This window comes from Ciconia boyciana, chromosome 1, assembly GCF_034638445.1.
Source record: "Ciconia boyciana chromosome 1, ASM3463844v1, whole genome shotgun sequence".
NCBI classification, from domain to species: Eukaryota; Metazoa; Chordata; class Aves; order Ciconiiformes; family Ciconiidae; genus Ciconia; species Ciconia boyciana.
The window spans coordinates 125310029-125320723 of record NC_132934.1 but is presented as its reverse complement, the minus strand read 5'-3'; the positions used below and the strand labels follow the sequence as shown (position 1 = coordinate 125320723).

At 48.8% G+C, this 10695-nt stretch overlaps 1 protein-coding gene across 10 annotated transcripts in view; it reads right to left on the bottom strand.

Annotated features, from left to right (window-relative positions):
* Positions 1-8495: 8495 nt before the first annotated feature.
* Positions 8496-10695, bottom strand: part of BCOR (BCL6 corepressor) — an 82752-nt gene continuing 80552 nt past the window's right edge. For all 10 annotated transcript variants that reach the window (XM_072848135.1, XM_072848157.1, XM_072848180.1 and 7 more), the window contains one exon: positions 8496-9610. In XM_072848135.1, the coding sequence (XP_072704236.1) occupies positions 9316-9610 (295 nt within the window). In that variant the 3' untranslated portion in view covers positions 8496-9315. The remainder of the gene's footprint in view (positions 9611-10695) is intronic.

The following is a 10695-nucleotide window of genomic DNA, read 5'->3' as shown; positions in this document are numbered from 1 at the left end:
CTGCGCTGCGTTGAGACCTCATGCCATGCTGCAGCCACACCACGCGCCTGCTCCTCCTGTCTGGCTGTCATCTGCTGGTGGCCAGCGCCAAGCAGCAACCCAGGGTGAGCAGGCAGCTGAGTCCCTCCCTCACCCTGGCTACCTCCCCAGTCACCCTGTCCCAGCTCCCAGCCCCCTGCCCAGGTCTGATTTAAACAGGAGGCAGCAGATCTGCACCCCCACCGTCACCTAACCCAAGACAGTACACACTGTCGGGGGGGGGGCGGCTAATGGCTAGCTAGAGTGATCTGAACAAGCCCCTTAGTGCCCGATCTCAATTTCTAAATAAATCTGCTTTAAATTACATTGATTTATGATTCATGTATTTTTATTTGATCAGTCAGCGGTGCTGCAAAACCTTCAGGCGCTTAAGGTGTTTCTAATCTCCCCATCCTGTCGGATGGAGGCACCACTTGCAACAGGCTTGGTTTTAACCCCTGAATCCACCAACCACTCAGCCAGGACTGGCCAGAGCCTGTCTCCTGTCCTCTTACTGGGGCCGTCTCTTTTCCTGGCTCTTGTACATCATGGTGGCCCGGTGTGATCACTGTGTAGATTACCCAGCATCTCTGGGGTCCCCTGCTGTCACTCGAGGACACTTAGGTGAAACTGGGGTGAGGATATTTTGGACACTGGCTGTGACAGTACACATCTCTGGGAGTTTACATTTTAACATTTGTACCAGGAAATCAGCTCTCTCAGTGTCACAGGGTTAGACAAATACCTGATAAAGAAATAAACCTGTCAAATAAATTTACTTTACAAAAAGACCGAGCCCTGCAGAAGTCTTTGTTGTGTGTTTAAAAAAATGCCTTATGCCTTCACAAACAGGCCGCCTGGGATACCGCATTCCTCCGTGCTCGCCGGCAGCAGAAGAGGGGTGCGTGTACGGAAACGTCCTTGGGGCTGTTTTGCTGCGATTCAGCACCAGCTGCCGAGCAGACCCGCTCCTTCTCCATCGCCGGCTGGGTGAGGGACGGGGCTAGCTTACCTTGCTCTGCCGCCAAAGCAGCGCCGAGGGCCCCGACAAGCACCGAGAGTTACCGCAGGTGAAGTTAAGGCAAACACTGAGCGGGAAAGACTATAACGTTGTTAGAAACTTAGCCAGATGTTTGAAGCCCTGGCAAGTCAAACATGGGCTGAGCACAAGGCTGCGTTTCCACGATGATCTGTAGCTGTAGAAATAATCCTGGGAAGGGGCTTTCTGGATTTCTCCAGCCTGCACTGCCGCTGCCACGGCTCCTGCTGTGCTCACAAAATAGCCCAAGCCCGAGCGCTTAGGCAGCAGTGGGTTGCTTTCCTCCTGATGGCACTTGTTTACTATTAAATAACCTTGAAGACAGAGACGCTGCTTTGTGTCCACAGAGCCGTGAGCTGGTCTGAGCCACTGGTTTCTCCAGAATAACACACACCCTCCCTTCTCTAATGTTTCCCAACAGCAAGAGCTGCTGCTTGCCATTACCCAGGGCATTGACTCCCAAACTAACAAGGCACCTTTTTGCTGCGGTGCATTTGCATCTCTTTGTTGACTTTGCTAATCAAGCTCACTCCTTAGCCTTTGAAAACAGAGGTAATCGAAGGCACACTGGCTCTTCGGGCATGGCAGCCATTTCAGGTGAGGTAATGGGATGGCGTGGGTGGGCTCCGGAGGCACATGCTCAACCATCTTGCTCAGCCAAGGTAATGCCACACTGCCACCAAAAGGGCAACGCTTCGTTGCCCATCCCTGACCCCTTGCCCTGCTCCCACGGCCTGGCAGTGCTGCGTCCTCTCCTTGCAGGGGGCTGGGGTGCTCTCCCACCCTGTACCCCCCACCCCAAGGGTCTCCTGGGTCTGGCTTCTGCTGAGTTAGTGAGTGCAACCAGCTCATGGGGGTCCCAGCTGGGACCACCCCCATTTAGCAGCAGCGATCCCCGAGACGGGCCCTGCTCTATCACGTAGCTGTTGCAATTGCTGCCCTGCTGAGCTGGCCCTGCAGCGAGGCACCCCAAGTCTTCAGGAGCTCACAGCAGCCAGTGGGTAGCGCAGGTAGGGTCCCTGGGCTGGGGAAGCCGAGTTGGCCAGAGCAGCCGGGCAGCTACAAAGCCGCCCTCGTGACATGGAGCTAAGGGGCAAAAGGATGAACTCCTCACTCTGCGCCTGTTCCCATCCCATGCATTTCCTCTGCATGGAAACCCACAGCAGAGCCCAGCTTAACTCTGCCCATGGGTTAGCCCAATTCAGAAAGGGATTTTTTTGTGTAGACTGACATATCACAAAGACACTCAAAAGTGGTATTTCCCCCCTAAGATGTCACGGAGCGGGGGAGGTACAACATCCAGCTTCAAACTATTTGTTTCAGTTCCCTCAGTGCTTTATGCCACCGGTTTCAGCATCTCAGCAAGGGAGCCCAAGCCTGGCCCCACCGAGCAGTCAGACACCAAATGCCCATTAGATTCCTGTGGTGGTGGAAGAACTGCTCCTAAACAAGCGCCCGCAGACCACTGACCTAACACGTGGCAGTCACAGCCCAGGTCTCCCCACTCCCAGCGCTGGGCTCTGATTAACAGCAGTGGTTTGAGAGCAGCCAGGCCTGGCTGTTAGAGAAGAGTCCCTTCAGCGCATGTTGGCTCCAGTGCTAAATTTGCATACTGTATTTGCCAAGGGTTATTAGTGTTGATCAGCTGTTAAATAATCTGCCCTTTTCATTTCAGGAGGCCTGTCAGGACTTGCCTTCGCATAGGCTTTACTTAAACAGGAGTTTTATGGCATATTGGAAAAGGGTTTTCATTAGGGAGCCTTTTCCTTGAAATTTTGACAGCTACAAATACTAAACACTGTCTCTGACATCACAAGCGTCTACCACATGTGTTGTCCTAACCCTCTACATCCTCAGCACGTGGAAATGGCTGCAGCCACAGAGCAGTGGAAATCAGGCTACGGCCCCCGTGGCACCCCTCATTGTGCCATGGAAGGACCCAGGAGAGGAGATGAAGATACGGACAGATCCCATGTCAGAAAATTAAATTATCCCCCGTTAGAGAAGGGCACTGAGAGGTTGCTTTATACGGGCTTTAAAAACAGCCTCACCCAGCCTCTGTATCTGCAGGGATATAGTCTTTGGGGTGACTTACGGCTGCGTTTCACCATCCTCAGTTTTAGCTGTGTTTCTTCAGGGCCATAAGCCCTTTGCAATTAGCCAGCAACAGGAGCTCCTGAGCCTGGGGAGGCTGGGAGCACGGGCCAGCGGTTCAAAAGGGGTGGCTTGTGACTCATAAGAAAACAGCAGGATGGGGTAAGAACCGCATTTGGCCTCATGGTTAGGCAACACCATCAAAGGCCTCTGGAAAGTCAAGCCAGGAAAAAAAATAACTTGAGGACTGAGGGGAACTTTGCAATAAGCAGCTGGTTCCAACACGTGTAATTATGCCCAGTACCCTACGAATTGTTAAAAGAGCCAGAAAGGAATGAAAAATATGGATGCAGCAGGAAGCTGAAGAGGGTTTTGGTATGCATACCAGCTAGAATAGCCCGATAGAAAAAAAAAAATGCTACTTTGTGGGGAAAGGACCTTCACCATTACCAGCAAGCAAACCAAAATACCCGCCTGCAGGATGGCCCCACGCCCTGCATCTCCCGTTCCTCCTGCCTGCAGATTTTGAGTGGCTGTTGAACTTCGGGGGCTTTCCCCCCCGGTTTCTTCGGCACAGGGATGCACCTTCCCCACCATGCCGGGGGGAGCGCGCTGCCCACCACCCAGCAGCCCCAGCAGCCCCAGCAGCCCCACCACAGGACCGCAGTGACACCGCCGGGGGCCGGAGTGCTGCCCTGCTTCTCCCGGGGCTGAGCCGTAGCTGGTGTCAAGGCGGTACCCACGGGGAACGCCTGCCGGCGGAGATAAGGGGGAGCGGGGGGCCCTGCCAAGCCATGTTGGCCACATTTCCCCAGCCGTGCCGGAGAGGTGCACCTAAGACAAGAGAGCAGCAGCGCGTACCGTGCTGGGCACAGGCTTCGCTTTCTCTCCCACCGCTCCTCTGGGGGAAAACACAAGCAACTATGAAAACCCAACAATTTGACTGTAACGAACCATAAATCACGGGATCAGCTGTCTGCCCCTCGCTCACCTCGCCAGTACAGCGATTCGGTTGTGCCTTGCTGGTACTGCCTGCGTTATGGTCATCAGGCGACAAAGCAAGGAGTTAGAATTGATTAATTGATTTGTACATTAAATAGGTATTCCTGCTCAATTATTGGCAGGTTTGTTAATGGATTACTACTTAAACGATTCTGATATTTTAAATTACATGTTATTTTATAGATGCACATTTACTTAAAAAAAGAGCACCCCTTGCATCTATTAACATATTAAAGAGAAAATAAAACATCCAGGTTGATATAATGCACAATGGGGCATTACTCTGGGTGCTTCCTAAGCTAGGGAAATCTTATTTGTTTAATAATAAGTTGGTCATGAATATGCAAATCTGCATCAGTGCAGTACCTCACTGCTGTCACTATTAATGAGTTGCAAATTAATGTGACAACAAAAGGAAAATCTATTTAGTGGCAGAACTGTGGTTCATACCTGGCTCAAGAGAGCAACCGTCTACAGTCACGTCGGTCTGCTGGAGCAAAATGTGTGCATGGTGTGCACAAGGTTTGCTTTGGGGCTGGCAAACCAGGACTAAGCAACGCGCTGCCTTCACCCCGAAGCTCAAGGGGTGAAGGCAGCGTTGCTGCTCATGATTCATCACACTTAACTTGCAGGAAAATACAATCTCTTCACTCTGCAATCACAGTGGACCCATGCAAAGCACACCAACAGGTGAAATGCAGAATTAGCGAGACTGATGTAGGTGGGAAAAGCGTGTGGCCATCTAGATGCAGTACTTAGAGAGAACTTAATCTTCTTCAGATCTGTTTGGGGATTTTTTTCCCCTGACAACACTACAAGCTCACAAAGTGAAACTTGTTGGATTCCAGTCACCTTCTTCTCCTGCCCCTGCTCCTAGCAGAAGCTCAATGGTGAATACGCACATTGAGAAAAGACCTAATGTACGTCTTCATGACTGTGGCATTCAACTCTTGTCTTGCATAGTGGCACCAACCCTTCTCCTACCAACACTGGACCCATACTGAAATGAAAATACAATGTTCTGCAAACAATTTTAAACAGATATGATGGATAGTATTTTTTTCAGTTAGCTTGCAGCTGCACAAGTTTAAAGTAGCAATGTGTGCCTTCTTCCTGTACGAACTGAAGAAATGATGCTGAATGTTTACCAGCAGTCCCGCAGAGCCTGGGAATGGCAGCTGCCTGCATTTACCACTCCCTGACACCTTGTTCATATTAATGCACAAACGATGGGTCTTGTCTATAGTTTCGTTATTTAGCACAGAAACGAAGGGAGGAGTCAGCTTCAAACTCTTTGATTCATGGAGTGAGCTTGGCCCCTCAGAGCAGTTTTTAAGACAATTTGCATTCTGCTCCTGTGATCCTACAAACTAGAAGCTGGGTCAGGCTTCCAGCGGGCATCTGGGTTCTCCCTTTAGCAGATTGCTCCCCAAAGAGCACCACCGAGGACCAAATGCCTCTGGCCCTTGCTTGCCACTCACCATATCAATGTCTTTGGCGCAAGTCTCCAGCTAGGCCACCAGAGCAAAAGGATGGGGACAACAGCAAAGCAGAAGAACCAACAGTGTCTGGAGGGAGAAATAACCCAGATGAGAAACTCCCAGGGCTGACCCCATTACGCAGAACCCAGCCCTCTTGGATAAGGCAAGAAGGCAAAGGAAGAGTTCAGTATTTTGCAGGCCTCAGCAGCACTGTATCTCATGCTGTGGCTATCCCCCTGCCAGGCAGCCAGCCTGGAGCCGGGTATTTCCTGGGATTTCCCAGCCAGCGCCAAGTAAAAGTTTGACAAAGGAAACTCCCTTCAGTGAGGCTCACCTGCCTGCTCGAGCTGGAGATAGGTTTTTTCCCCTATTGCACCAGTGGTTTTCCAACACCTCCACGGGGCAGCACAACCTCCCAGCCAGGCAAATCCAAGTGATAAGCAGGGGAAACTCAAGGAAACACCTTGGCTTGGGCCCCAACAGCATCAACACTGCACTTTCACCTTGCAGAAGGCAGGATACGGGATCGGCAGGGTTTTACCATCCCCAAAGGCTGCGTTTCTGTTTCCTTATTTTTTATTAACCTGGAGCAATGCCAGCAGTGTGAAGCAAGTCTCTTTGGCCCACGGAGGATGCACAGGAAAGTGCTTTAAAGGAGAGCAGTGTGAGTCCAGAAGCTGAAATGCTGAACATCAGCCCCCTCCCAGCCCTGCCCTGCAGTGCTGGCTGGGGCTAGCTCAGTCCCCGGCTCTGCACCGTGCAGGATCCAGCCAGTCCCGACGCTGGCAAGGCGGCCAGCGTTTTGACTCTCCTGCCTACACTTGCTGTCACTCGGTTGGCTCCCTGCCACCTCTCCTCTCCCCAAGGTAACTATCCCCTGGGCTTGCCTACTGCAAAACTATGCTCGCAGCCTGCCTCTCCCATGGCAGTCTCTCCCAAACCGCCCCGAATAGGGTCAGCCAAGCCAGCCTCGTGTGCCCAGCAGCACAGGACGCTGCCCTGCTCCTTCGCTGAACCCTCTGTGCTCTCTCAAGCACCCTCGCATGGCAAAGTCTCTTTAAAAAAAACACATCCTAGAGAAGATAAAATGGTTGTGTTATGTCAAGGGACAGCACCGCGATCAGGTGTTCCCCGCCACAGCCCTATTTTTAGAGTGCAGACAAGCCCCGGGGCAGGCATACGCTTACATTACAACAGCATGAGGCTGTTACTGTATTTGAGCACGGATGCAAGCGCCAGCATGGAGAAGGCCCAACTGTACTCGGTGGAGATAGTGGAAAGCTGACTAAGCAGAAACGTTTGGGGAGCACGTGCTCAAGATCATTTGAGGAGGAGCTGGCCAAAAGAGGAAGCCGCATCAATCTTCTGTTTGCCTGCGGGGCACAGCAAGAAAGTGAGGTGTCTGCCACGCACCCCTGAAAGTGGTACGAAGCTGATTCATGCTCAGCTCAAACCATCCAAGCATTACGCAGCTGATCAGATAAATGTGTCTGTAACAATGGCTTTTAACATTCTCCTTTGCCTTCGTTTTTCTGGCCCACCTCTGCTTTCCGGGAAAATCAGGGGGTGAAAGCCGCCGGCGCTGGACAGTAGGGATGCCTGTGTTTCAGTTCCTTGCAAAGCTGGAGGCTGGCTTAAAAGGAAACCCAGGGTGTGCGTGTTAAGCCGTACAGGAGAGACCATCATCATCCTTACCCAAAGTCTGGAGAAAGATGTCGGTGGTTGTATTAGGACTAAAAATTCCCTGTCTTGTGCAGAAATGGGACTTCAGCTGCCAGCAGCAGACAGCTGTCAGACCCCTCTCTCGCCTCTTGGCTCAGCTACAAAACCACCTTATCCCCAGCAGCAGTCCCACTGTAAGCCACACAGTACAAACATTTGGCAAAAGATTCGATGGCAACACACCACGAGAGGCATCAGCTCTGTGTCTTTCCCTCTGGGGCACCTTCAGGGATGAGGCGTCATTCTCCTTTACCTTCACGAGAGAGTAATTCACACCCTGTCTTAAGCTCCCCCGAGAGCACAAGATTTAACCTGCAGTACGCTGTTTGTTAATCAAAACCTCTGAGCCTCACTGCTCCAGACGGAGAAACTTTTTCCCAGATGCTTTTCTCAGATGGACCAGGTGGTTTGCTCTGCTCAAGACCCTTTTGGTGGGTGTCCTGGCCCTCATCAGAGGAGCAGGGCGATTTAAACGCCTCAGCTGAAGCGTTTGGCCATCCCAGGACATACTAGTGTTAAAAACAGCCCCAAAGCAAAACTCAGACTTTGGGTTCACAGCGGGAACTTCTTTCCACAGGGGAAAGGCAGACCCGGACCCTTAAGAGAGGGCCTGCCCGAGCCCTGGGAGCCCAGCCTCTTAAGACGCAAGTTCCCAAGCTGTGTAAAAGTGACATCCTGTTCGCTGTCCCCTGACATCCCCCCGAAGGGTGCTCAGAGCCTTAATGCTCCACATTAAAACTAAAGCATTTACCCTGGTACTGTTTTCCTCCCCTCTGCAGACACCACTAAAAAGAGAATTCAGTTGATTCAACTTAAAACGATGACAAAGGGGGAAAAATAATTGAACCTATTCACAATTCTTTAACTAAAAGGCAATGCAGGAAGTATTGTGAATACCACTTGTAAACCTCTGTCCCACAAAAGGCGCCTGCCCGATGTTTTCTTGTAACCTTGAATTTAGAAAGCCGATGCAGATTCTACCTCAGATTTCATCAGCTGCTCGCCAGCACCTATGCCAGCTCTGCTCCGCTTTGCGAAGCGCTCGCCGAGCCTCCTTTCATAAACATTAATGAGTCGGAGCTCATTAATGAGTTGCAACCAAGCACAGAATTAATGGGAGTCACTTTAGCCTCTTCATTTCTCAACAGTTTTATTGCCTTTAAGAAAATTTTTGTAAAATATAAATACAAAGGCAGGAGATTTACTTACAAAGTTAAAACACAGATCTCAAACATAAACACACAATTCAGAAAATTTAGTTTATGTACAGTTTCAAGCAACTTCAACATATGTTAGTTTTTCAATATTTTACAAGGTACAGAAAAAATAGTTCAAAGTCTTCTTTAAATAAAGAGCATAAAATGTTTAAACATATATAAACAATCCGGTTTGATGTGTGAAAACTAAATTTCACAGCTTTTAAATTAGGATATAAAAGTTCTTACAATTAGTTGATGCGTATGGATATGGTTTAATTTATATTACAAACTATTGAATTATATTCAATAGTGCTTACCTGGCCAAAGCAGGTAATTCTGTAAACAAAAAAACAAAAATAATATCACCAAGTGCCTTACTGAATTCTATCTCCCAAACAAGCCACACGACTTTGATCACATCACCTAGAAAAAGTATGTTCTGTGTAATCAGTGCTTTGTATGAAACAAAGTCAATGTGTGGGTGTGTTCTTTAAAAAAAAAATGTGTTCCGAGTAATAACAAACTTATCCCAAAGCCTGTGTGCATTTAAAGAAACATTATATAACAATTTTGTAAAAACTGATTGAAGTTAAAAAAAAATTCTTCCAAAATCCATCCAACTGGAATTCAGATCTCTTATATAAAGGAAAGATATTTTCATATTTAATAGTGTCCTTTCTTTACAGAAACAATTGCATTTGAACACATATACATAAAGAAGTAACTGTATAGAGCACTGTACATTAAATGGCCTGATGGTTCACCAGAGAATGTCGAAGGGAGGGTCCTCGTGCAGATGCAACCAGTGAAGCGAGGAGCCGAGCAAAGTCTTGAGTTCGCTTGTAAACTCTACCAAGTCCAACAGCTCTTTGCTCTCCGGGTTAAAAGCTTCAAGGTCCGTAGCGCAAGAGAACAACTGGCTGAGGGAAGTCTGTTTGTAAAACTCTGCCTCCGTGATGGTGACAACTTCCAGATTGGGGAAGTTGCAGCGGAAGATGCGAGATGACATTTTTAGCCTCTTCACCACGTCCGAGAGCAAAAGCCAGTTTCGTGGTCTGTGGAAGCGAAGGAGAAACAGGCTCCAATAACTGGCATTAAGTCACAGGCTTCTTGACTCTTCACCATATCGCTGTGTGACAAACCCTCCCGCACAAACAACTCCCCTGAAACCAAGGCCACTGCCCAGGGGGCCGAATATAACAGATGTGCAGGCGCGTACGTATTTACTCGTACTACCGCTGCCTGCAGCTTTGGGGAAGGATGGGGACCAGGCATGCAGAGGCACTGGAGCCTATAAACCCAGGACCCATGAGCACGCACGTGGGTCGGCAGCCATCCCGACGGCTGCTCACACAGTTAAAGGTTCGCCCAGCTGAGCCCGACTCTCATTTAGCAAGTTAGGAGATGGCTTATGGTTATAACCAGGAATTTCAGCACCTCTGACTTCCAGAGATGCCAATATTAAACACAAGTCAACAGAGGGTTGTTTTTCTCAGGTTTAAGAATTCAATTTTTTAATTCAATCTTGGTACTTGTCCGCTTTAGAGAACTTAAGTTATATCCACCACCCAAATAATAAAAACATGCTAAAACCCACACTTCTGCATGATTAATATTTAGAACTATTTTTCCCACAGCTGTCATCAAAATTGGTGCAAATGACAAATGGTAGCTGTTTACAAAGCTAATTTATATCTTGAATATAATAGATAATACCACTCTCCAGGTCTTTGCTTATTATTAAGTATCACAGCATCTTCTGTAAGATGCTTATTTGTTTGATCCAATTCAGAGCTTTAAACCAGTTTTGCTGCAAAGTCTAGAACAGCAGTAACGGTGTCATTTCATCATCCACAAAAGCGTGTCCACTCAGCAAAACTGAAAAGCCCATTAAACAAAATTAAGAACACCTTACAAACACAACAGCCAAATTTAAGTGCTAGAAGCACTTGTATTTTGGGATGTTATACCAAGGTGCCTGCCTGGGATGAGGGAAGGAATTTGTGTTCAAACATCACTCATCCCACTTGGGAGTATGGCACTCAAAGCACAGCCCCAACAAGTCAGCCCTTCGCCCTCTCAGCTCCTATTAGCTTATTTCTAAAAAGCCCGGCAGTTACGGTATTGCTCTTTCATTTAC